Source organism: Stylophora pistillata, chromosome 3, assembly GCF_964205215.1.
Source record: "Stylophora pistillata chromosome 3, jaStyPist1.2, whole genome shotgun sequence".
In the NCBI taxonomy this organism is placed as follows: domain Eukaryota; kingdom Metazoa; phylum Cnidaria; class Anthozoa; order Scleractinia; family Pocilloporidae; genus Stylophora; species Stylophora pistillata.
Genome location: NC_142521.1, coordinates 1,825,061 through 1,852,546, shown reverse-complemented (window position 1 = coordinate 1,852,546; position 27,486 = coordinate 1,825,061). Strand labels below are relative to the sequence as shown.

The window sequence follows — 27,486 nt, the reverse complement described above, 5'->3', positions numbered from 1 at the left end:
ATCGAGCAGGCGCTAAAGAAAACGACAGGCAAAGGAAACTTTATCGATTTTACCAAATACTCTTGCAAATAGAATTTTTTCATGTAAAAAAATTTTTCTTGAGGATTTGGATGACGTAACTCGAACTCTCAAACTGGGATTTGATCTGAGCTTAAATTTGAAAACTAAAAAAAAGGACGGAAAACCATAAACTTTGTGTTTTCAAAATCCGTTTACAAATGACCAAAATGCTCGATATTTTTCCGAAGATTGAACGAAATCATGTTCACATATGTACAGAAATCACATTTCTGAATTCGTCAGCGTAAAGTTAAATATCATGCAAAATTTTGGCTTTGAAAATTTTAACGTAATTGTTTACCCACGTATGGATGTTTTGTATCGAAAGATCTAATTCCACAAAAGAAGCAAAAAACTGAAGTTGAAAAATATTAAATTTGGAAACAAAATTCCCCAAACCGCACGAATATTTAGGATTTTAGGCCGAATTTACGTTATCTACAAAGATTAAAGAAGATTGCTTCCATGTAAGCACCTTGAATGGTTACAAAGAAAAAACGCAAGAAACCATGATGACAACTTTTTTCCCCTCGAAGACTCCTTTGGTTTACAATGACCTGAAAATCGGTCTTCTACCAAAAGAATTTTTGTTTGTGCTATAGAATGTTTCCCAATAGAAAGACATGTTTACTTCTTAATTAAATTTAAGGTGTCACACAGATTTTAAGTAAGTCAAAACTAAACAACATCTGTTCCCCAAAAAAGTTGATGATAGTCTTCATGTATTAAAAAAAACTATTCTCCCATTAGTGAACAAGCCGCATTAAATCTTGCGAAGATTAGAGGTTTTCGTTAAATCACCCTTCGTATCGCCCTTTTTCAGCACAAAAAGCTACCAGTTAACGTTAGTGACTCTTTAAAAATCCTAGATTTGAAATGAATCACCTGGTTAAGAATACCTCATCAACTGGACAAAGATGCAGCGATGAATGATTCGGACTAATGTCCGCCGCAAAGGTGGAGTAAACTTAAGACTTGTGTCATTCTGTTGCCGCTAATCCAACATTGATGAGCAACCTTTGTTTGTAAGTTTACTTGTTTGTCACATTTAAAGGATGGAAAAGTCATTATTCCTCTTACGAAGCTTTTCCCAAACGCTCGTTAATGGTTATGTTAACATAAACTGTCGGATTATAAGCCAAGCAACATGGGGGCCGCTTAATTATTATTACTTGAAAGTTCATTTATTGCAATCAGGAGTGATGAAGGCATATTTCACAAATCTTTTGTTTGGGTTTGCAATAAAAAGGAAGCTTCGATTCAAAAGCAGACCTGTACCACGATCAATAAGATTGAAGCCGATTGTCAAAGCGACTGTAGCACCTACAGAGAAGAAACCATGCAGAAAACCTTGACAATTTTCCTTGTTATTTCACTAGTTATTGCTGTGGCCAACCTTCCCACATCCTATGGGATTACTGCTGGAGGATCGACATGGAAAAGGGCTTTGGAGGTTTGAAAAACCTTATCCTCGTTCTATTTCTGTAAATTAAACACTAAACTGTTGGCGACTTACCATTTTTAAGAAAGATTTTTTACGATGAACTCTGAAAAGCTTTATTTCGGCCAGGAAAGAGGAAATGAATCATAGCAATCTTAAATTATTCAAATTTCTAAGTTTTAATATTACGAGGAAGAATTAGAAAACATTGAAATAGGAGGTGATGTTTCTTTTACAACAACAGCTATCTCAATTTAATCCTCAGCCACTTCTAATTTTTCATATATTTTGCCGCCATCAAAACACAGAAGGAAACCAACAGTTTTTAAATGCAGTTTTTTTTTCTTAATAGTAGTTTCCTAAACATTTACACCATGTAACTGAGTCATTTTAATTAAAAACCCGAAAAAGCTTGTTTCACACCTCTGTAGAAAAGACTACAAGCAGATAGTGTTGCGAGGCAGTGTCTTGCGGCATAAACGTTGAAATAAAAAGGGATTTCAATGAAACATATTTATTAGGGTGTAGCAAGATTTTCTTCATCATAAAATAGATACTGACCTTGAGAAACTTCAGTTACAAAAAATGTTTTGATTTCGTCAAGAACTTTATTCATTTCGTCCAAATCATTGATGAAAACTATTATGCACTTAAATCATAATTTTGAATAAACTAAATTGTAACTAAAAAAGCTTGGTAAATTTTTTCATTTTTTATAAAAAAAAAAGAATTGATCGAATCAATCACAAAAAATATAGTTCTTTAAGATATGATTAAAATGTTGGAAAGTGGATCGAGTTTGAATTTTTTTGTATAAATACTTTGTTTGAATCATTTTTTATGGGACGGCTGCCTCGTAGTCTAAGAATGTAAACATGCATATAATTTGGGCTTAAAATCGGTCAACCAAAAATAAAAAACTGGCAAACTTCCAGAAAAAAAGTCCAGCTTGACAATACCTAAAAACCCTAAAGTAACGAATTACATCGTACTACATTTTTAAACGGACACTTGTGAGGCGACACTTTTATCACGGCCGTCCTGAAAAAATATCGCTTTAATTTACATTCCTGACACGATTAACGATGTCTTAATTTAAACCTGTATTTATAATAAAGTGAGATTGGCTGAAGTATTTTCTGTCACGTGTGCCCCGAAAACCTCTTGTAAAACACTTATTTGACCTTGAATGTGTTAACCGTTTCTCTCCAACGAGGGATCAAATTGTAACTTCTCTCTACGACGTTAATGTATTACCCAGTAAATGGGTAAAAAGAATAGAAACTCTTATCTGTTAGGGGTTATAATACTAATAAAACTATAAATTCTCTATAAGGAAATGCATGGTAGATATGAGTCTCGTAGTCAGACCTTCCATCACGGGCAAGCAGCGGTTCAGCTATAGTTACGCGGTAGGCCTGGGCACCAGATTAGGTGGATGAAAAAGGGAAAGTTCCACTGAGACATTCTTGGGTTAAGGGTCGAACTTACAGCTACAGACAATTCCCCTCGGCCCTGTTCCTCAAAGGCCAAGTAGAATTACCGACGCGGACAAAATGTAATCCAGTCTTTCCTTATCACCCTTGCATTCTGATTTTCCTTGTTTGTCTCTTGCCTGAAGTTTTGCAAAGATATTTTTTGCAATACTTGTGATAGACATTGAAGACAGTCCTCCTGGAAAATTTTAGGGGGGAACAAAAAAGGGAAAACGGCTGATTCAAGTCCACTGAATAACGAGGTTTGTTTGATGCGTATCCGTCAGAAAGGCAACAAGTACGAGATTACGAGAAAAAATGACAAAAATGTCTGACTTGAATGAGATCTTTATCCTTGCATTGAAATGGATTTTTCAATTGAAATTATTTCCTCCTTAAGTGATTGATAGTTACTTAGAAATGAAAAGCTTTCTCATAAAAATGTGTTCTGTTCTAGGCTATAAAAGAGAAGAGAAACTTGTGCCGCGCACTTGAACAGCACTGCAAGCGCGAGTTGATGGAGGGGCTCTCAAGTCCCTGCACCCTTCAAGGAGAGTCCAACGGCTGACCACATGCTTAATGTAACATATCCACAATGCGAGAACTTTGTCAAATTTGCAAAACCATTTAATTGTATATTAAAACAGAATCAATAAAAAGTGCTAGCACGGATGTCTTTACTATGATCTGGTTCATGATAAACCCGTCCCTATCTGAATTATAAAGCCTTCCAAACCGACTTAGCATTAAGATTTACACAGTCTTTTAGCCAAAAATAAGTGATGAGGACGGCACACTAGCCCTTGCGCCCTCGTCGATGAAGTTGGTAAAAATAGCAAATTTTGCAACTAGTGTTGCCAAATATTTGTCCAAATTATACTCAAAATTCTGCTGTTTCTGTTTTTTGTCTGTGGACAAACTTCGCTTTTCTAAAAACAAGAAAGCAGCATTAACAACAACTAAAAACAAGACAAAATATTTAATCCTATCTTCGGTATTAACATGATAATTTTCTTCTCGTATCTCTTAGTTGGTCGAAGCCATTTGTAAGTGATATCCAGGGACGACACAATATTTACTTCAGGTCTGCTGAACTCCCTACACGAGGGCAGGGGTGAAACCAAGATTTTTCAAAGGGGGGGGAACACATTGGGTCAAACATAGGGCACTCGCCAGATTGTCCTGTCGACCTGCACGCTGTGTTTTACTCAATGTGATAAAAAGAGGTTTACAAAAGGGGGGGGGGGGGACACGGGCACCCTAAGATCCCTTTAGCTACACCCTTGGAGTAACAGTTCATTACTTTCGTCACCTTCCCCGGATCGCCCTCCCAAGTTAATACGAATAAAAGTACGCGAGCCTTGAAATTTAGAATGGTCAATAACTGGTAATGTATCCTTCGAAACAAAACAAAAAACAAAGAAACAAAATTAGAAAAAAATTAATTCAAATCAATTATGCTACCAGCGCTCCTTTGAAAAAATGCACCAATTATGCTCGTTCTCCAAATTATACCAAGAGCTGTGCAAGCAAAACAAAATGGAATGTAAGTAAATTCGGGAAGAGCCGGTCAGCCAGAGTACCGTACAACACAAGAAATGTTGCTTAACAATGTGGTTTAAAATGAATCAATCAGATTTCAGTATTTAGAACGAAGGGGAAAAAAGGAAGGAGGCACAAAACAAATGGAGAGTAGGGAGGAGAGAGGTATCGCGAAGATGAGGGGGGGAGTTAGTCAAATTTTAAATGACGAGTTTGTGACGTCACGCAAAACTCGCCATTTTCTAAAGGAGATCGTGAACTATATCGCGCCACTTCTCTGCACTAATGGAGATAGTGGGAAAACTACGTTTATTATAGAAACTGCAGTGTAATACAAAATTTCTAACCCTAAGAAGGGCCGTAACAACACACATGAAAAAAATACGATACATTTTTCACATGTATTTGATATCGCTAATTATTAAAAACTGGATCATTGGATAATGCAATTCAAAACCTTTTATTGGCTTAGCCATTATGGTATATGAGCCAATATACCATAATCTAATATCTGTACATTGTAACATCCGGTTTCTTCTTACAAAATAAAGTCGAGAAGATTTGTCTAATATCTTGGGGGAGCTTGTTGGATATGAGATGATTATAGCCAACTCGGCGCTACGCGCCTCGTTGGCTATCTATCATCTCATATCCAACGTGCGCTCATGGAATAATTGTTAATTAGCTGCTGACACGCCACTCGCCTTTCTCGCTACTCTGTCATGTTGATGAGTGAATGGCAAAGCCTTCACCATTCTCAATCATGGGTAGTTTGTCGAAATCTTTGCGGATTATGACAGCTAAAACATTGAGAAATTTGTATCGCTTACAGACTGTGGTGTTCAAAATTTTCTAGAAGTTGAAGAAAACTGAAATACGAAAAGAAAAACTGAGAGTTGCTTACTCAGTGGCTTTGGTAGTGGATTTCACGCGGCTAAGAACGAAAATCGACAGCTGGAAGATTTACCACAGCCCCTTCGTTTTTGGCCTTGTGCCTGCATGAAAAGATTTAGCCATAACAGAGATATTTGCAGGGGAATAAATAGGAAATACTGGAGAAATCTCGGCTTTTAATGTTGTGCTCAGGAAAAGTTTTACATTCACGATGAAGGCAAACCGACCTATCAAATACTGGACTTAAAACAAAGCCAACCTCGGACGTAAAAAGCAAAATAAGAAGTTTTTTTTTTTATCAAGCTTTGCTTGAAATCAATGTAAGATAGATCAAAGAGAGATGTTAAACACTGGGAAAGATCATGTTACGTCTACCGGATGGTACTTTATAGTATAAGGTTTGTAATCTGCTTTCTCCGTCTAATCTTTCTTTAGTGCATGCGCCGTCTTAGCTGTTTACTTGATTCAACTGTTCCTCTTGTGTCAGTCTAAGGTGCTAAGCAAGTGTTAAAAAAATTTTCGTTGGGTCGCAACAGCTTCTGGGAATAAAATGTAATCTGATGTTATTATTATTATCATTTTGTTGTTATTATTATTATTATTATCATTATCATTAGTTCTTATTAACCGAGCGGGAGGTCTGTGTGGAAGAATCTTGACCAAAGCCGCCAGTACAGACCGAACGCAATTAGGTCTGTACCAGCGACCGAGGTCAAGATTCTCCCATACAGACCGACCTAGCTCGGTTAATAAGATGTCGAACATGTAATTTCGGGCCTCATTTAGTTAAGCTTCGGTGCAGGGGCAAACATTTTTATGAAGGCTGAAGGGCTTTCGACGGAATCCTCTTTATCTCCCTTCAGAAGGACTTCAAGGGAGGTGTCCATTTCATCGTTCAGTTAAGTAGGCTGTGTTTACTTGAATTAAGCGCAGTTAATCGCTATAACAAGTCATACAGACTAATCACGTGGCGGTGGGCGAACATCACGTGTACGCGTCAAAGATTAGTTCCACTGTGCGGCTCAAGGCAAATTACAGTGGTGCCAACGACTAGCCCTAAACGCGCTTCTTGTAATACTTTCAATCGGAATGACATACTATCAGTCAGCTCGTTGTGTTGCTCACCGAGACAGCCACAGTGAAAACATTATTATTTGACTTTCCCAGTTGTTGCTAGTTTGTGTGGCCAGGTTGTCACCTCTCTGGCTGTGTATGGAAGGGATGTACAGTTCTGGCTTTGTCAGCATGGGTCATGATACTTACTCGGCGGGAGTGTTATTACCCTGTGCCATTCATGTACCATTTGCGCTGTTGCATCTTTTGTAGGCCTATAACTACCTTGTGGTGTTTTAGATAACTTATTTGTGCCAGATTGTTTTATAATGTCATCTCTCTTCCTTTTATTTTATTTATGGTTTAACTTTTGTTTTATTTATGGTTTAACTCTTAGGATTCCAATATTGTCTCGTGGCTGAGCAGTAGGCTGATAAAATGTTGATAATAAGAGCTTTACTTTTGGTGCAATTCTTAATAACCAGATTACTTTTGGATTTGTGCTTTCATCAGAATGCCACCTAACAGAGGACAACCCTATGCCGAGAGAGTCAGCAAGAGGCGTCGTGCCGCCAACAGCAGTGCCACTTCAGACTCAGTGGTGCAGCCACATGATCGCAGCTTCAGCCAGTCGACTTGCACGAACCTCCACACGCTGCCCTGGCAACATCACAGCTCACCCTTTCGCCAGACGTACTGGCAGCACCGACCACATCCATTTCAAAAGCGATCTCAGCCTTCTTAATGTTGCACAACCCCGGCATTCTGCAGCAGCGCCAGCAATCCCGGAAGTGCAGTTTGTTCCAGATCTCGGTTCAACTTCAAGTACAGCAGGGAACAGAGGTTCAGGTATTATAAATGATAACCCCACCACTATCAATGTTGACCAAGCGGTAATCCACATTGTCAACAATGCAGTACAACAGGTTACAAGTTCTTTACTACCTGGTGCAGCACCTCAAAGTAAAAACACTTTTTTGTCCACTGCAGTGCCATTGACACACCGTGTACCTGATTAGGTAAAAAAACAAATATTGTCCAACGAGTATGTAGACTTTTCACTATTGTTAGACAGTAGCTTTACGCAGTCAGAAGATCATTATACCTTCAGGGTAGAGAAAGGTGAAGGTGGCAAGCCAGCTTTAGTTTTAGCACCTAGTCCTAAGCGGCAGACTGTTCAGTCGATTGAACAATGGGTCTCGGCCTTTCACGTGTTTGTAGCCATCCATTCAGAAAACGCTCCTTACGATACCCCAGCCCTCATGAAGTATGGGTCAGTCATTAGAGAATTAGCCTCTCAGAGAGCCAATTGGAAGCTCTTTGATGAGAACTTTCGGAGCATTAGGCAGACGCAGGGTGCTCCTTGGGACCAAATTCACTCTGAGCTTTGGCTTAGGTCTCAATCCTTTCGTACGTCCCAAACTTAGTACCCAGCCAGGAAAAAGTAAACAACGGGGATCATTAATCCCAAAGGGATTTTGTTGGAAGTTCCACAAAGGAATCGCATGCCCAGGATGTTCTTACAAACACCAGTGTTTTAGGTGTGGAAATGGCCACCCAATTTCCGAATGCCAACAAGCCCCCAAACAGCCTATGGGACATACCGGGACCAATCCAACTTCCCTCCGAAGCACTCCCAACTCCGGTCAAAGTTAAGAGCTTAACAAAGTACTTATCGGGGTACCCAGAGAAGCTGCGTAATTATTTATTAAGTGGTTTTTTACATTATTATGGCCCCATAGAGAGCAGGTTTTCCAATAATCTCGTCTCAGTATCTGAGCACCCAGATCAGGTTTACAAAAACTTAACTAAAGAGACCCAAGAAGGTCGTATAATGGGACCTTTTTCAGAACCCCCATTGCTTAACCTTAGAATATCTCCCTTGGGGGTCATACCCAAGAGAGCACAAGGTGAATTTAGAATGATTCACCATCTTTCCTTCCCCTTTGGTGGGTCAGTTAATGATTTTATTCCACAAGAGTTTTGTTCAGTACACTATGCTAAGGTCCATGATGCAATTCGGCTTATCAAACATTTAGGCAGAGGTTGTACTATTACTAAGACGGATGTCCGGAGTGCTTTCCGCCATTATCCCAATACACCCCTCAGAATATCACTTACTGGGAATGCAATGGGAACGGAACTATTATGTCAACCGCTGCCTCCCCATGGGTTTTGCTAGTTCCTGAAAGATCTTTGAGGCCCTCAGTATCGCAATGGAGTGGGTAGCTCGCAACAAATTAGCGATACCTAACATCTTGCATATTCTGGATGACTTTTTGATTCTTGAAAAATCCCATGAAATTTTTGATGCTAGCCTTCAAAGATTTTTGCAATTTTGTGACGACATTGGTGTTCCCATGGCTCCAGATAAAACAGAAGGCCCTAGTCCAGTATTAACTTTTGCAGACATTGAATTAGATTGTTCAGACATGGAAGCCAGGCTTCCCAAAGAAAAAGTTGACAAAACCTTGGACGCAATTCGCTCTTCTACCCAAGAAAAGAGTACAACTGAAAGAACTCCAATCCCTTATAGGTCTCCTGAATTTTGCCTGCTCGGTAATTACCTCTGGCCGAGTTTTTATCAGGCGCCTTATAAATCTCAACTTAGGTATCAAGCATGCGCACCACAGAATTCGATTAACTTTGGAAACAAAAAAGGATCTAAGAATCTGGGAAACTTTCTTAGAATCCTTCAACGGAAAGTATTTTTTCTTAGAAGAAGCCTGGTCAACCTCTCATAACTTGCAATTTTTCACGGATTCTGCGTAGTCTAAAGGGTATCGAATTGTTTTTGGCAAGCATTGGGCTTATGGTACATGGCCAGACCCATAGAAGGCATATAATATCTGTTTTTTTTAGTTTTTTCCGATTGTCGTAGCCCTCAGCACATGGTCTAATGAACTGAGAAACAGGTGGGTCCTCTTTTTTAGTAACAACGAAAGTGTAGTTCATGTTATTAATAAGGAAACAACGAAGGACACCAAGATGCTGGTGTTGTTGCGCACAATGGTTCTGATTTGCCTGAGAAACAATATCCTCTTTAGGCGCGTCATATTTAAGGAACTAAGAATGTGTTGGCTGATAGTTCATCTCGTTCACAGGTCGACAAATTCCGAACAGTGTCACAGGGCATGGACTCAACACCAACCCCGCTGTCATCACACCTTCTACCCGAGAACTGGGAGATAGGCTAGCCAAGTTATTAGAAGCTAGTCTGGGTGTAACATCTAGGTTTGTGTACCGTCGCCCCTGGCAGATTTTGCAACAATTTGTAAGGGATCACCTAGGGCTCCAAATTCCAGTTTTTCCTCTTTCCGAACATACTTTAGCCTTGTTTATCGCCTTTTTAGCTGAAAAAGCATATGCAGCCTCTACAGTAGTTAGTTACATCTCGGCATTAAGTTTTTCCCATCGTTTAGCTTCTCTGCCTGACCCCACTAAATCTGAAATGATCAAACTCGCATTGCGGGGTTACAGTAAAATGAACCCTTCGAAGGACACTCGGTTACCCATTACTTTACCCATACTCGAAAATATCATCTTGGCCTGCGAACACACAAAATCATCCCTGTATAGCAAAAAATTAACTCAGACAATGTATGCAGTTACTTTCTTTACGGCCCTTAGGGTTGGGGAAATTACTCATCGGGGCAGTCAACCTTGTCAAAATATCATCAATATCATCAATATTCTTGTTTTTCTCGTTGCCATGTTCCCACCAATAACGTAGCTCCATTTTCTGCCTTTAAAAGCACACACAACCCACAGTTCCTCTATTCGCTCCGACGAACGGCTAACGCTCGAAACGTCAGCTTTCGTAATCGTTACGGTGGCCAATTTACCATTTCAACTTTGTTGATATATCCAAATTATTCAGTCAAATTACCTTCATGAAAACCAGGGAGGGTACTGTCACCGCATTAAAGATTGTGTTAAGGAACTACAAGCAATAGGGAGTTTAAGCAACTACGACGAAAGGGACGACGACGACGTCAAGTAATCGCGGAGGGTCTGGAACGAGGACGTCGTCTTTAGCGGGAAAATGAAACTTAAGCAGTGAAGTTGCTCAAGGACGACGACGTCTAAAATCTTGTTTATTCTCGCTTCGTCAGTTTAAGAAATGACATCGTTCAGAGACGTCCAAAACCTTCTTCTTCTCACTCATGGATCAAATTTCCACCTCGAAAGTTCGAGAGTAGGTTATTCAATTCTTGAACATCAACAGTCCAAGGAATTATTAAGCTTTAGCTTTATTTACAATAATTCACGCATGGCAGAATTTTAAAATATTAATAATACGCAAGTTAATTGAGATTTAAATTCAGTTCTAGGTGTTGCTGATATAAACAAACCTATTTTGCACAAGGTTTACCTGATTTTCAACATGCTTTAGCATGATATGTTCTACCACAGGAGGCCCATACAATTTGTTTGTGTAGTCGACCGTTGTTTTATGGTGAATGTACCAGATTTACCGTTTGCCTCACCTAGAGTGATATATTGCTGACTATGTACATAAATCATTGATGAATAAACGTTGAATTACTTTAACTGTGTTGCATAGTCATCCTTTTGCCTCAAAAATGTCTTTTTTGAGCGATTTTGAATAAGTCTGATTTCGTCGTTAATGTAATGCATTAAAGAAAGACAAGGGTGGAAGCCTTGTTTTGAAAGGGTTCAAGCGCTCGAGCGATTTTGACCCAAAAAATCGCATCGCTCTGCTTTCAAACTTCGTAGCATTAAGGTCAAAAGATGCACAATTCTCCTCGTACCTTCCAATCGAAAATCCATCCAAACGGACCGGAGTTAGCCCACGAAGAAAATCAAAATCCCACAATATTTTAGCGTCTGGAATGCGTAGCAAGATTCTCGTGTGCCAGCCAGAAACCGTCACGTTGATTACCCTTTTCTGATTGGACGACGTTAAACGATGACCAATTCAAAATATCTCGCAAGGGTGGGGAACCATTGGCGTTTAGTGACCCTTCAACTGTTTACCCACCAGACTCGGGTCGTGTGTCTTAACGCTCACCGGAAGCAACTTACATTTTCGCCCATTGTTAACGTCCGCCAATGAATGAACAGGGAAACAGATTGTTTAGTATTCAAATATTCCCGGCTGATCAGTTAAAAGACTTTGAATGCACAGACCGAAATTTTCGCAGGGTAGAAGGGGCGGCGCGGAAAAAATTTACCGACAAATGTATGGAAAATTAGAACAATTTATTGAGTGTCTTCTCTCCAACTTACATTCTTCAAACCTGGTGAATACACTCTTCCGCTCAGTGTTTTAACGTTGCGATTCATAAATTGCGTAAAATTCGATTTTGGGAAAAGTTATTTGCCATGGGATTCCCATACAAACACTGTAATTTCTGACCGCTTTGCCTACCCGTAAAGATGGCGCCGAAAACCGTGACAATACCTAGCTATTCGTCGCCTGTCTGCGAGAAGTGCGCATGGGAAAGTGCAGCAATATTTCCTATTCTTTCATCAAAAGCCTGGCTCGGCCTCTTTCAGATGAAATGAAAGAAACAGCGACTCATATTTTCTTCCGGCGCTTACCAATACAATTTTTTAATTCACAGGTGCTGTTTATGTTGCCGGGTGACCTGTTTACTTTTGACGCAATTGATGAAGGAGATGCGAACAATGGGCGAAAATGAAAGTTGCTTCCGGTGAGCGTTAAGACACACGACCCGAGTCTGGTGGGTAAACAGTTGAAGGGTCACTAAACGCCAATGGTTCCCCACCCTCGTTAAATATTTTGAATTGGTCATCGTTTAACTTCGTCCAATTAGAAAAGGGCAATCAACGTGATGGTTTCTGGCTGGCACATGAGAATCTTGCTACGCATTCCAGACGCTAAAATACTGTGGGATTTTGATTTTCTTCAAGGGCTAACTTGATTTGATATTAAAAATAAACGGCCACTCAACTGAGTGGCCAAATTACGGCAAATAAAGGTTGTCCGTTTAATTCTCCCAGCAAACCGAGCTCACCCCTAGCTATGCACAGTGTAAAACACTTGGTTATAGGCAAGTGAGCAAGAGGCATAAAAGATGTTTATTATATGACTGTGTCTTATATGCCAATATTTTATATTCTTTGTACCTTTTTTTCTAGACCGGTCTAGATGCCAGTCTAGATAGGAAAATCTAGACCGCTTTCAATATTGATTTCAGCCAATCAAACTCGTGAATTCGGTAGTTCCCAGTCCTTGTGAGACACAGCCATATAATAATTATCTTTATAATATTAGCATCGATATTATTGTTATCATTAAAATTATTATCATAGATGTGTTTGTCGTTCATCATACATATTTTATACAAATCAGTTCAGAGGCAAGGCGTGTTCTCAGTCATTTTGTTTTTGAATTTTCCAGGTAAAATAAACAACAGCTTTGTTCCTGATTGTCTGCTTGCTTATTAAAGCACAATTTGAAATTCCACATATCATGCCAGTTTTAGTTTCAACGAGAGTGGCTCACGGCTCCTCTTTAGTGAAAAACTGTTCATCAAGAGGCCTCTTTTAGGTCCCCACTGTTGAGTACTTTGATAACGCCGTTTACATGTTATTGTGACATGCGATGTCTGATCTAATGCGGGCTCAAGTAAATGTGCGAATGCCCACCTCTCATATGAGGTTGAGGTAGGGTTTCAAGTTTTACTAGACGGCTAATTTTGATACATTTTCGTATGGCGAAACACAGTTTACGAATTTGCGTGGTTTAAAAACATTGCCATCACTGGTGAATTTAATAGTTCCAACTTTATTTCTCCAATAATCTAGCAAATATTTGTTATTCGACTGTAAGCAAACATTTGCCTTTCTTTCAGGACGTTAATCACATTTTATAAGTTTTTTTTTTGTTTTTCAGGCGCCCCCGGCCACGGACCCTTTAGTGCAATGGTCAGTGCTGCAACGGCCGGACGACATATATACTTAACGGAACCGGAGTGCAATGGTTCCGCCGAGTAACGCCTGAAGGAGGGTACACATTTTATAAGTTAGTGTATATAGACTGCATAACTGAGATTTTAAAGCCTTTGTTATTAGATCATAATGGTATGTATCATCTTGCATCAGAGTGTCAAATAGGAGATAGAACTTCACTTCCTACGCGTGCGCACTCGGCTGTCGTCTCCATTCTGCAGGATAGTTTCAGGATCAGTGAGGTCAGCCTCTCTTTTATGAGCCTCTTTTTCAATCCGGTAATATCTGCAGGGATAGCGTTGTAGAACCTTTCGAGAATAAAAACAGACGGATAGTTGAAAAAGAGAAAAATCATTCGAACGTGATTATAAAGCGGTTTCAGGTTGAGCCACGTGATCAGGAAAAAATTCAATTTCATAACGAAGAGTAATACTTGTACAATGAAATATATGAAGTTCATATATTTTGAACTGCGGTATTAGATACATATGATACACGATCCTCGCAGTAGATAGCGCTATTTAAGCAATAGCGAAAATCAGACCTGAAAAAAATCAGGCCTGTACGGGATTCGAACCACTGACCTCTGCGATACTAGTGCAGCGCTCTACCAATTGAGCTAACAAGCCAACTGGGAGCAGGCCGTTGAGTTGATTCTATTATCTACTGCGAGGATCGTGTATCATATGTATCTAATACCGCAGTTCAAAATATATGAACTTCATATATTTCATTGTACATTTATCACTTTCACGGGTTTATTACGAATCAACTCAACGGCCTGCTCCCAGTTGGCTTGTTAGCTCAATTGGTAGAGCGCTGTACTAGTATCGCAGAGGTCAGTGGTTCGAATCCCGTACAGGCCTGATTTTTTTCAGGTCTGATTTTCGCTATTGCTTAAATAGCGCTATCTACTGCGAGGATCGTGTATCATAAGTAATAGTTGTGTATTATCTAGAAAGCGGGATGTCTTAGAAACTGGTGGTTTGCACCAGTGTTCTAGCTAAAACTACGGTGTATTGCTCTTAATACTGACTTAATTGACAAAAAATGGCTAATGAACGATTCATGGCGATGCAGTTGCTTAGACAGCTCAAATACCACACACTCTATGATTGGTCGATGGCCATGTTCTGCCACAAAACATTCTTGTAAGAGGGTCTCAATGGGGTTTAGTTAACCATCAACCGTCAAATAAGAAAGCCAATGCCTGTTAGCCGTCAAATGTCTCAGATATCCTTAATTAAGAACTAAACGATTTGCTTTCATTGGGGTCAAGTTCTTTTGTTTATAAATAAAAGTTTTGATATATCACAAAAATACATTTATGTAAGTCCTTTAACTTCGAATTCTAGTCGCGAGCAAAACTGATTACCGACAGAACTGATTTCCGGTGTGGAAACTCTTCCGGTTTCGTAAAACGATAGTCATTTATTAATAAAAGGTGTTATGAATTAAAAATTCTTTACAAACGCGTCATTATGAAAAATTACAGCTAAATTCATACGTTTAGCTCGTTTTATAAACGACATTCCAAAAAACTAACCGTCAACCGTCAAATGACCTAAAATTTAAACGTCAACTGTCAAAAGGGCTTATTTTTAACCATCAACTGTCAACGTGACCCCCACCCCCCCGCCCCACTGAGACCCTCCTGTAAGTCTTTGCGGGATTTTCCTTGCACTGAAATAGCGATGTCTTCGGAAAAAAGTACACTCAAGCGTACCTACATTATTTACTTACAAATAGTAATAATATTATAATAATAGTTATAATAGATATTTACTACAAATAGCCAAGAAAAGAGGCTTGAGTTGGCGCCTAAAATTTGCTTTAAAACAGGACCTACGCCACGAAATATTTACGCAATAACCATTGTTAAAAGAATTTCTGTGAATATATGCCACAATGAATACGTTACAGCCTAAGGTGGCCTTGAGCTACTTAATGTTTGATAGCCGGTGATTCCAAAGGTTCTGTTGGGCCTCACTACTTCGCCGTTATCGTTTAAAATGCTCAGCACATTGGTTAACCAATACTTTAGCTTACGCAAATTTTAAGGTCGATCCTTGATTGCATTTAGTCATTCGTAGTTAATGTTTGAACTACAATTGTTATTAGTTCATTCTTTACCTTTATATGACGACCATCCAGGCCACTTACATCACCCTTCGGCTTTGTCATGTAGGGTGAAAAACCATCCACTGCTCGGAATAAGGAAGTTACCAGAATCAAACCTTCAAGGGCTAGAATTATTGTGTTCATCTTACCTTGGTAATGGAAGTTGCTCTTAGCAAAAGGAAAAAATTAATCCCCCTTTTTCATACTACGTCGTTTGATAAGCACTGCTGCGTGTTTTTATAAGGACGGTTTCTAATTCCTATCCATTGTTGTCACTCTAAGGAGAGAAAGTTTGACTTATGTTGTCAAAACTCGGATTAAAAGACTGTAAATAACATCCTTTGAGTTAACAATAGAGTTGAATTTCTCGAAGAAAATAAAAAGAGATGCAGAAAGACACTGATTGGAAAGATTTGAAAGCGCTCGGATACAACGCCATACCCACCATCCTCAATCTCCGCTACCGGCAACACAACTTAAAACACACTATTTACTGGACAAAAAGGTTCTGTTCTCAGACTTTGAACGACGGAATTAAACACCTAACGTTCTGCTGTTTGCATTGATTTAGAAGACAAACGAGTATAAACAGAACGACGGAAGGCTCGGTCGGACATGCAGTCTGATGGATGGGCGGATAGACAGACAAGAAACAGCCAGACGGACGAACAGACTGAAATAACGGGAAGACAAAACTTTTAATGGACAGAGGTGATCTGAGGAAAGTAACGATGTTTCGTGTCTTTGTTTTAACGTTACAGAAAATTTCTTTTAAATTGAGGAAACCCTGAAATACTAGCCTTAAAACTAATTTATTAATACTAATAATATTTTTTTTTATTTTGGCTTTCCGTTCTTTTTTTTTTTTTTCACCTTTCACTTTAAAGGCTTTAGTCGCGGGTGTTTTAAAATCTTTGCACTTAAAATTCATCCATAATTTCGATCGAGAAGACAGCGTAGAATGAATATATTGACAATTGTCCAGGTTTTAAGGAAGGAGATTATAACTACCAGCTAAAATTTTGAATTTCTTTTTTGATTATGCTCTAAAATCCGTATGTCCATCGTTTACGAGTCCAGCGCCTATGGTCTTTTATTCTTGATCGTAAATGTATGTACAAGAATGACATCTGTGGTCTGTGCGAAGGAAATGGAAACAGTAGCAAAATTAGTCGATAACGAAAATACGCAAAGGCGCTGTAGATAAGATCTCGCTCCTTTGAGTCTTTCAATATACGTCCCTGTCAAGTGGCGCTTAATTAACGCCCACTTATATTTTGACTTATTTTCCGCCATTAACACATCTTTAATTGTAAAGGGAACAACGAGTTTTCAAATTTTCCGAGGAGGTTCGAAAACTGGACCCAAAAAAATTCGCAGTCTATTTAGACCTCGCACATGACTGTAGACTTAACTTTACAAACGCCATTGGAGTCCATCAACGACGTTATGTCTGCCCAAAAAGATCTACATATTATTATTTACCATTGTAACTTGTTTCTTTGCCGTTGAACAATTTCAAAAAAATTAGCTGATATTGTGACGAATGAATACACAAGATATTTGTGTCCAACTAAGCTTCAAGCTAAAGTTATATAAACATGAAATCACATGGTACAGTTAAGCTGATCTAGTTTGCCTTGGTTCGAATGCCGAGTTTGTTCTATAATTAGAATCTTGAGGATAAAAACTTATTTTTATTTCGTTTTCTGTGTAAGTTAGCATTAACTCTTATCAAATCTTAGGGGGTTGAACATGTTTAGCTGAAAGAGGATAGATTAGCCAAAGAAGCAATGCAGGCTAGCACTTTTGGAAATAATCTGAGATTCAACAATGACCCCAAACCAAATTTTCCATCAATGCTTGGGAATTTGGCAGCTGTGAGAATGGATCAGTTGCCGCAGAGCGATGGCTTTGTTAAGATTTCTTTCCGAAAAACGGAAGATCCGACAGTAAGCTTTGTCACATTTAAAAGGTTTTTGATTGCAGATGAAACATTTTAGGAAGTGTTTGGTGAAACATCTCTAGATCGCGAATACTATTACTAGAACGGATGTGGGACTGACGAAGAAAACACCAAGATGCATTGGGTAGTGTACTAATAGCATTTCGTTTTTACAAAACTCAAAGTGAAGACGAAACGTAGTAAATTAATAAAAGCTGCCTGTCAATTGTCGAATTCAAGTTGTGTGTGCAAGATTCTTTGGTACATAACACAGTTCGAAGACGATCCGCAGGACCGATCAACCCTCCCCCTGTAAAACATACGACTGACTTAACCAGCTTTAATTTCTCCAGTATGTTTTGAGTCTTGGTCACTTAACTGTCAATAATGAATTCATTTTTCTGGAACAAATCTAAATGACTCTTGCTTTTTGCTGATAAGCAATTGTCTGGAGTTGAAACTCAGGCTACAAGCTACATGCCAAAGTGGTTTGACTATTGGGGAACAGCGAGGTACAAAGTACCGGGTTATCATGTATATAATCCAGCTTAATACATATTCGTGCCTGTAATAACTAAGTCGTGATGAGGGATTCTTAAGGGAAGTGACATGGCTCGCATTTAGTCGCGTTTCTTAAGTGATACTGTGTTTCATAATTCATTTGAATAATGCCAGAAACTCAACGAATACTCATTAAATAATTTGAATATATCAACAAAGTTCAAATGGTAAATTGGCCACCGTTACGGTTATCAAAGCTGACGTTTCGAGCGTTAGCCGTTCGTCGGAGCGAATAGAGAAATTGTGGGTTGTGTGTGCTTTTAAAGGCAGAAAATGGAGCTACGTGATTGGTGGGAAATGGCAACACGTGCACCTCCGCCAATGTAATCTATTGCATAACTTGCACTCATTGAAAAAAGATTTACATCGGCGAAACAGGCAGAAGACTAGGTGACCGATTCCGAGAACACCTTCGCGACGTGGAGAGGAATGACAAGGATACATCGAAACCAGTCGCTAGACATTTTAATTTACCCAATCATTCTAAGGACATATGGCAATCTGCGGTCTTTCCTTACACTTAGGTAGCACGGAAAGCCGCAAAACATTTGAACAAAGGCTCATCTTTCAAACCAGCAGTCTAAATCCCACAGGTATCAACGAACGCTTTTCATTCCACTAATTTATTCGTGTTTTTCTCGTTGCCATGTTCCCACCAATCACGTAGCTCCATTTTCTGACTTTTAAAGCACACAACCCACAATTCCTCTATTCGCTCCGACGAAGGGCTAACGCTCGAAACGTCAGCTTTTATAACCGTAACGGTGGCCAATTTACCATTTCAACTTTGTTGATATTGTTGTAGAGCAAATTCAAGGATTGATATTTCGAGTATTTTTAGGTTTACCTTTTGTTTTGACGAGTCTCGCCTTTTTGCGTCTACGTTGTGATCAGTTGGTAGATCTATAGTTTTGATCATTTATTTTTGGTGTGTGTTTGAACTTGGCTCAGTTCTTACCGTGCTAGACATTTTAATCGCTTGTTATGGTTGAGGATAACTAGTTTGCTAGGTGGTCATGTTTGGGTTGGTAAAACTGACCTTGAGTTTTACCCACACCGAATATCCTGTTTTGGAAATTCCTACGGTCAGCTAACCCAAACGTGTCTGTGATTTTTACATTAAATGAGAGGGTACTCCTCGCTGAAGTTAGAAGAGAAATAGCTGTGGTAGTAGAAGGTAGTAGCAACAATAGAAGAGGAGAGAATAAAATGTTGGTACCTTTCGTTAATTAGTCCAAGCGAGTGGTAAAAGCCCACAACAATATATTCAAATTATTTCGTTACCCCCACTGACGCAGCGCCAAACAGTTTCTTTAGAAACTATCAGCCCGACTGAGTCATTAAGTCCCATATGTTTCACGTGTACGGTTATTCGAATAAAAAAAACTCGTGATTTAGTAACTGAAATAGAAAGAAAACGAAAAGAAGGCCTTGGAATAGAAAAATATAGAATATTTCATCAACTCACAAAGGCGTTGAAAGTTGCATTTGCTGCTTCACAAACTGTATATTTTTCGCTCCTTTCATACACGTTTCTCAAACGAGGAAAAATTAAATTTTTATCGATCGGAAATATTGAAACGTTATCTTGATTTCATATTAAGCCAGTAATTACGACTTTGTAACATGTTTTCTGATAATGCAATAAACAATTCTTCGTGCATTTTGGAAACTTAATCGACCGGTACATATTATCCTAAAGCGATCTGATGACATAAATTATCTAATAACGAGCTTCTAAGCAATAAAAGAAAACAATGGCAATCTAATGTTATCTCGGATTTTTGTCTAAAAAAGAAATCAAACCAAGATTCAGTTGAAGCGTCTCTCATCTCTGCCACTAGATGAAGAAAATAGATTCCACTAGATGAAGAAAATAAAAAATTACGATAAAAACAATAGACAACGCAAAACTTTTCTTTAAATGACAGAAGTTTCCTCCAGACTTCAGTTGTCTATAGTCCATTGTTTATGTTTAATTTTGTTTTTGTTCTTTTTTAAAGGAAATCAGGACCATCTGTAGCCACCTTCTGCACAAGCCTGTTTCAGGTTTATTTTGGTTCGTAAAAAACCCTGTCTATTTGTTTTATTGCTAACTCAGTTTAGTCGTAAAATGTGACACTTGAATTACCCTAAAAAAACTTTCCAACTTTGTTAAAACGGCGGTTTCAGATCTTTTTCCTTTGAGTTTCAAAATATAATTTATACGAATGCTAATATTGTGTCCTTCTGATAAAAGAATAAATGATATCAATCAACGCACTTCATTCAGGGCATTCAAACTGTTATTAGCAGACCAAATCAAAAAAGGCGACCTGATCTTATCAAGGCAAAGAACTCTATAACTAACTACAGTTGAATCATAACAGCAAACAGGAGAAATCACTCTTCAAGACCCTTAGCCCTCTCAAAGGCTGAGATTGCAGACGGTTTCCAGCGACTGAAGCAGGAAAGAAACGCTACACTCTAATTCAAGACGGGTAAAAGCTTCTAGAATATAAGTAATAGACATAATTGACCTCGTCTGTGATTTTGGGAGCCATCTTGTGATATTTTTCAGAAACAAAACCTTTTTCCAAGGAAATTATGCCTAGGTGGATGACAAGGAAAATTCAAAATTTAACTCAGCAAATTTTAGAGAAGATATGATTTTCATATCTTGCTGGAAAAATGTCACGGTTTTGTTGATCACTATTTATTTGTGTACATTCAGGTCAGTTAACAACTGAGTTCTCCCCTTTATTTTTCTGAATCCTCACCGATGAGTCAAAACGGTTGTTTTAAAAAATCCTAACAACTTCTCCTTTAAAGGGTTTACTACATAACTTAACTTACTTGAATATCGGATTACTCTTAGTGAAGACTGTGTCTGAAAATTCTCATTTTTTATCACCCGTTATTTTTTTATTTCCGGAACTATTTTTATTTGGCTCTGCCATTCCATTTGCCACAAATCGCTGATGAATAACAACGAACAATCTAAAAAAGGATGAAAGGAAAAAACATCTTTTATTAGTTCCTACTTAACAATGCGTAATCTTTACGTGTATCCCACAGTAGAAATTACAAAGCTATTAGAGGTCGGATTCATCTAAGCAACCGTGATTTTGGAGGCGTAAAATGAGTTTATTTGATGGTTTGTGCCTGAAATAGAAACTTCTGGGATCGCTTGTAACATCTCTTTGTGTGGGTACGAGAGATCACGTAGGAAATGTGATTCAATGTTGATCTCAAGGAATGACTTTCTTTTTTTCATTATTCAAAAGAGCGATTGTTCTGTTTCAATTAAGACTGACTTCATCCATAATGTAACATTCATCCGATAGTTTTTACTCTAAACTCTTTTAAAAGATTGCATTTATCTCATCACTACGAATACAACATCTTTCTTTTGTCCAAAATGGAAGGAAATTAAAGAGACCATTGCGATCTATTAGTCCAAGTTCTTTCTTTGAGTTGTTATCATTTTCCGATTGTTTAAAGTCGAAACGAAATAATATATTTCCCACTGGAAGCCGGTAGAAACGCAAATTCTTCATTATTGAGTGGCCGACAGTTTCCTGGATTTAACTATAATCTGCAAATAATAAGTATTTCAGCAAACTGTGAAGAATGTCCAAATATGGTTACTTGGTAGTTGATGTTGGGGAAAATTTTCGATCGTTGGGCAGAGAAACTTTATGTAAAATGTGCTATAGTGTCGATAAAAAAAACTCGTAGATAGATACGGTTTTATCAATGGCACGTCATTAGCTGACTGAATATTTCAACAGCCATCCTATTTAATCTTGTTAAGTGCCCTCTTAGCTTAGCCCAGGGATGACGCTCATTCAGAAGGCGCTATTTTGTTCAATTTCATGGAATAATTTTTACATGACGATAATGATATACACTGCCCGTACAACGATGATTTTTTTAACCCCAAAAGCATTTTGTAATAGAGCAGTAGACAAAATTTTGCGAGCATGATACATCTATTTCTATTAGGTAAAAGGACAAAAACAGGAAGAGTTAAATTAAGCTTAAAAAAGTGATTATCGAATAGAAATACGAAACCATGAAATTTGATTTTTGACAAACCCGTGCCACAAATATAGAAGACTCAGTCCAATGTAGGGGAATAAAATAGACTCGAGGTCTTTTTAGCACCATTCCGCTTGCGCTCGGCTTAATAGTAAGCCGATTTTTATGGTGCCTGGTTCATCATAACAAAAGCGTAAGTAAAAATTATGATACGGAAAGATTTGGATCAGTCCACGCAGAGTGGGGAAAATAAGGAAGGAAGGAATGATATATATAATGTGTTCTTGGTAATTATTTCCTTTTATTACAGTGAAGAAATCAGGGTATAGGAAATACAGAATTAAGAAGTTTTATTTTTCATTTAACTCTTAAAACTTCATGGACTTGCTGTGAAAATGTGGTTACAGATAGATTCCTTTGCCTAGTTAGTTTTGCCAAATTAGTTTTTACACGAGAGACTGAGAAACGAAATGCACCTCATCTGCTCCAAGTTTAGTTTGACGCGAGCTCTAATCTATGTTTTAAGAAAATAGAAGTGTCAAGTTCTTTCTGTTTATCGTTTTAATTTCCCTTTCGGCATCATAAAGACTGTTCAACCCTTAATCAAAACATATATTTTAAAATTCAAGAGATTTCCTGTACAAAGCCAACAAAGTAGTAACCTTATCTCATTTATCTTTCGGTAAGACGAAACATGATCTGGTCCATATATAGATCTGATCGAGACAAGGATTCTTAGAAAGGACATTCTCTGAAGAAAGGCTTTTGAGGACATGCAATTGTAACCGTGGCTCGGAGTAGATCTTTCTTGTTTAAAAGGCAACTTAGCAACTAGATTGTTAAGGTAGGCCATTTGCTATACGTCAGTGACACTTCTTTCAAAACTATATATGTAACACCCAAGTACACGCTTCCATTCCTTTCAGAAAAAAAGAGCTACACTTTGTTTGTCATAATTTTCGCTAGTATGTATTTCCTTATATACGTATCCTGAAATGTAAGATCCAGCCAGCCTTTATTCGTTTCCTTTTTTTTTTTTTTTTCCTTGTCTACTCTATTCATAGAGTCGCCTTATTCAGCTTAAAAATTTGACAACTTTACATCTTCAACACATTGGTAGAAATGTTTTGTACAGCACAACAAAACTTCAAGAAATGCGGTTCACCATTAGTGATTAATGCTTGCAAAGCAGGATGGGATGTAACCAGCCTAGTCTCCTTGCTGTTCATTGATACTAAGAGACACATGACTACATCACATTGACTTCAATGTAAACTAAAAAGGTGCGAGGGTTTTCGCGCTGTGCAGGCCTACAAATGGCGATGGTATTTTAAATGTCAGTGTCAGACAGGATGATTGCCTGTTAAACCAAACTGTTTAAATGCATATTTAAACCTTGTTTGATAATGGTAGTCATCATTGTGAAAGCAAATCAAACCACAGTAATAAATGTCTTCCCTTGATCTGTTAGCATGGCTCTGCTGCTTATCCTACTACAAGTATCACTGATGTGGCCACAAAGTGCGTATTCTGGAGAGCAGAAAAAAGGCAACGATGCACTAAATCCGCAGTCTAGCTTGGAAATCGAGGGATTTAGAAAAAGGATAACTTTGTCTGATGCAGCCCTTCCACCGTCCGTCTCTAGGACGAATTCCTGGAAAGGAAAACGAGAAGCAATGTCTGATGCAGCCCTCTCACCGTCCATCTTTAAAAAGCCAGGGTTTGGGAAAAGAGAACTAGCTCAGTCTGATTACGCTCCGCTTCCAGTCTATGATCTTCCACCGTCCGTCTCTAGGACGAATTCCTGGAAGGGAAAACGAGAAGCAATGTCTGATGTAGCCCTTCCACCGTCCATCTTTAAAAAACCAGGGTTTGGGAAAAGAGAACTAGCTCAGTCTGATTACGCTCCGCTTCCAGTCTACGATCGTCTGTAGACTTTATTATCCCTATGATGTACACCAGAAGATAATTTAGATTAAGATAGACCCTTGCAGTCACCAGATATAGATAGAAACTTTAAAATGCTTGTGTAAGACTTGATTCTCTTTTAGCACAGTAATGTAATCTGCTTCTGTGGAGATGTGAGATAAAAAGTTTGAAATACTCTGGACCTTGCTCTGTCTTGTTTCTCAGAAACATTTACATGTCTGGTATTTATTTCTTAGTATGCAAGATAAATCTGAAAGGCTTCCTTCTCAGTGTTTAAATGTAGTCAGAGAGAAAGAAACCGAGGTACCGGAAACGAACAGCGAGATCAACTCGTAAAATGTGCATTTTCTTTCTGAGTTGGATGGTTTGAAGAAATGTCACCAGGAAACTATTTGAGATTTTCGAGAACATGCTAAAATAGTTTTCTTTACTATAAGTGGTGAAAAGCAGCGATTACGAAAAATGAATGATTGCGACATACTCATTGAGGTATTTTTCATCGGCACTGGACAATCAAGGTCACGGCTTAAAGAAGTGACGCTCCTTGTTGAACCACATTCGAACATTGAAAGGCTGGAAAAATCGTACTGGAAAAATCGTACTGCATGTTATCAATTCCAGCAACCGTTAACTGATCTTTTTTCATTTTCAAGTTCACTTACACAATGGTCTCTTCGTCTCTTCCTTTTTCCTAAGACTCAAATGGTCCTGATTCTTGAATTGCCGTGCTCAAACAAGGCCTTTCACTAATCTGCAATGTTTTTTTATGTGGGTTGTTACTCAGATGCGATCATTTGCATGTTAACCCTATCTGCTGGGAACAACGCTATCCATAAATGACACTGGTAAAACAGATAGGAACGAAAAAGAAGTAACAAACTCATAAAAATAGATTTTTTTTTCTTTTCTTTGGAATCTTTGTTTAACTATTTTATTTTATTGGCACTTTGATCAGGTAGCATTCGTTTAATTTATTTTAACATAAAATGCCGGCAACTCCAAAGAAGAATATCACGATATTCAGCTTATTTTTTTTTCTGATGTCCTGTGCGCAGCTTGTTTGATAGTTTGATTATTATTGTGAACTCCGTCGTAACTTTTCAGGAAAGAAATCTTCCCCTGGCTGTGTAGCTCTCGTCTTCCATGGACTTCTTGGACTCTGGGCAGTGATTTCTCGTAACTGAACAAATTTCATCAAGGCGAACACTATAATCACTCTGTTGGACAGATTGAACAAAGGAAAATGAGCATCCTTTTTAATTGATGATATTCTAATAATTAAAGGATTTCTATGGCACCATATTCATGAGTTCATGACGCTTCAAAATGGAAATTCAAACGGAATAATAAGAAAACTAAATTTAAAATAATTTTTACCGAAACTTTTTACACAGTATACATGATTCCGGGGATAGTGTTTCAGTTGAAGTGCTCGCGAAATTAGTAAATCTTTTGACTTATTAGCTCCAAAGTGTTGGAACAATTTTTAGAAACGTTTGCAAATGTAACATCAGCGTCTTCTAGAGCCATAGGCAACTTTCCCAGTTTTCGCTAAAATCTCCAGTCAAGATTGGTTTGCAATTATTTTTGGCATTTTGCGATCTGGCTTTTAAAGGTATGGAAGTCCCTTATAGTACATGATGTTTTTGGCATAGACATTAACAGCTTCTTCGCTTTTGTGGAATCTCGCTCTCACTTCGTCGTCGATCTGAACACATCATAGAGTGGGAGGGGTACGTCACCACCTCGCTAAAAGGTTTACCTACTATCTTCTTTTTTTGTGATTAAAATCAAAAGAGAAACTTTGTTCTCCCACTACTGTAATTATCTTCATCACAGATTCCTATCACATCTCCGTGATGAACAGTAGGTCGATATTTTACGTATCCTCGTTTTTCCAGGACTATATATAGGAACACAAGGCGTGCACAGCAATTTTTCATCGTGTCACGAGTTCTAGAGATAATTCTTAATTTTGGGCCAAAACATCAACTTGTCACAAACTCTACCAGACAAAATATAGGAATGTAAAGTAAAAACTGAATAGAGGGGCCAACTTCCTGAATCGAGCCTAATCAAAAATGCATTAGCTTCAGGATACATTTTCTAAGTAGGAAACAAAATCATATATATCACTGTCCAATTTACACTTATTGAAACAGCCTGGAGTGTTTTATATTTACTTAGTTTGTTAAATAATAGAAACTTTTTCCAAAGTCCTGATCTGATGTTATGTCTAGTTTTTCTCGCGTAAAAGAATTAATAAGTTTTTAAGAAAGATGGCGCTATTATCATCAGTAATACAAGATTGTGTAGGAGTTTTAATCCACCGTAGCAAGAATTTCGCTGGCTTTACTGAAGACTATGGATAGACTAAGGAAAATACGCTATGTGAAGTTTTGGGATTTGTTTCTTAAACTTTAGTTTGACCAAGCAAATGCGTTAGATTCTATAACATACCTGCATTCCTATTTTCGATCTTTTACCGTTATAGCCTCCTGCGCCAGCCGTAAACGCTTCACACTGACTTGTAAGGATAGTCACAAGAAAAAGAATTGTAAACAGAAACCTCTTGGAACACATGGTACAAGCGAAGAGGAAGGATGTAGTAACACTTATGTTGTAAGGTGCGAACAGTCCTATTGCGATTTAAGTCTCTAACAAGGTTGTAGTCGTCTTTAAATACAAATTTCTGTACTCAACTGCGCTCATTTCCGCTTGATGTTGTCGTTACGGTTCCATTAAGTCTGCTATCTTCAGCTTTCTAATTATCAAATTTGAATAGATATGATTGTAAAACAATACTTTGCGAGACAAATTAAGAATTTTGGAGATGAGGCCAACGGAGGTAAATGAGTCAAAAAAAGGTCGCAAGGCATTCCACAAACATAGCTTAATTTCATAAAGAAGAACTGGCACAAAAATACCCTGGTGTAGATTTACCAACAACGTTTGTCTTCGCCAACAATGATGAGCCTGGCTGTCTGGAAAAAAAATTTGGGGAAATAGAAAAATATCAATAAGCAACAGGGAACTTTTACCACATTCTACACCAATATTTGATGCGGGGGGAAAGATTAGAGTCTAGCATATCGATCCGCATTAGATTATCCGGCATCCCACTAAGATCATGACTTCACCCCTAAATAAATTCCTCGTGACGATATGAATGTAAAACTTGTTTGAGCTTATATATTCGTATGAAAATCATGAAATACGTTAGACTCTAGATTGGGTACAACTTTGGTAGCTGGTGGAGCCAAGTGACACCCTCTGTAAACGGAAAAGCGAGTCCATTTGAAGGAGAGAGATATATATTGAGCTGCAAGAAACTTCTGCATACGATATAAGATTTTCCCCCATGCACAATATAAATAATTTGCTGTTTTTTTTTTTATTTGATTACAAAAAAAAAGGAATGAAATAATCTTCCTTACTTTTCCTTGTTTCGGCATACTTTTTCATTTAGAGCTGACAAAGCTCGGCGCGGTGGGACGCGA

General features: G+C 38.2%; 1 protein-coding gene, 3 long non-coding RNA genes and 1 pseudogene across 8 annotated transcripts; 3 read left to right on the top strand and 2 right to left on the bottom strand.

The window, feature by feature from the left end:
* Positions 1-1,322: 1,322 nt before the first annotated feature.
* LOC111341538 (uncharacterized) lies at positions 1,323-3,648 on the top strand. The gene is made up of 2 exons (XR_002695863.2): positions 1,323-1,513; positions 3,434-3,648. It is a non-coding gene; the product is annotated as an uncharacterized LOC111341538 (long non-coding RNA).
* A 3,356-nt stretch (positions 3,649-7,004) lies between these two features.
* Positions 7,005-8,143, top strand: LOC111341540 (uncharacterized; annotated as a pseudogene).
* Positions 8,144-13,223: 5,080 nt separating this feature from the next.
* LOC111341554 (uncharacterized) lies at positions 13,224-15,734 on the bottom strand. 2 transcript variants are annotated; one of them, XR_015999151.1, is made up of 3 exons: positions 15,541-15,734; positions 13,484-13,715; positions 13,224-13,334 (listed from the first exon to the last, which is right to left on the bottom strand). It is a non-coding gene; the product is annotated as an uncharacterized LOC111341554 (long non-coding RNA). The 2 variants fall into 2 exon arrangements; XR_002695866.2 differs by having other exon boundaries at positions 13,224-13,715.
* Positions 15,735-22,720: 6,986 nt separating this feature from the next.
* On the top strand, positions 22,721-24,165 carry LOC111341537 (uncharacterized). Its single transcript, XM_088754178.1, has 2 exons — positions 22,721-22,901; positions 23,529-24,165. Exon 2 carries the CDS (start codon positions 23,530-23,532, stop codon positions 23,989-23,991), a length of 462 nt encoding a protein of 153 aa, XP_088610304.1. The 5' UTR covers positions 22,721-22,901; position 23,529; the 3' UTR covers positions 23,992-24,165.
* LOC111341536 (uncharacterized) lies at positions 22,974-27,438 on the bottom strand. 4 transcript variants are annotated; one of them, XR_002695861.2, is made up of 4 exons: positions 27,424-27,438; positions 26,914-26,970; positions 26,447-26,750; positions 24,902-25,203 (listed from the first exon to the last, which is right to left on the bottom strand). It is a non-coding gene; the product is annotated as an uncharacterized LOC111341536 (long non-coding RNA). The 4 variants fall into 4 exon arrangements; XR_015998994.1 differs by lacking the exons at positions 26,914-26,970; positions 27,424-27,438 and adding an exon at positions 22,974-23,861 and having other exon boundaries at positions 24,649-25,203; positions 26,447-26,875; XR_015998993.1 differs by having other exon boundaries at positions 26,447-26,970.
* Positions 27,439-27,486: the final 48 nt, after the last annotated feature.

Excerpts from the sequence above, each read along its gene's own strand:
- LOC111341537 (XM_088754178.1), top strand. The coding sequence starts at position 23,530 with ATGGCTCTGCTGCTTATCCTACTACAAGTATCACTGATGTGGCCACAA.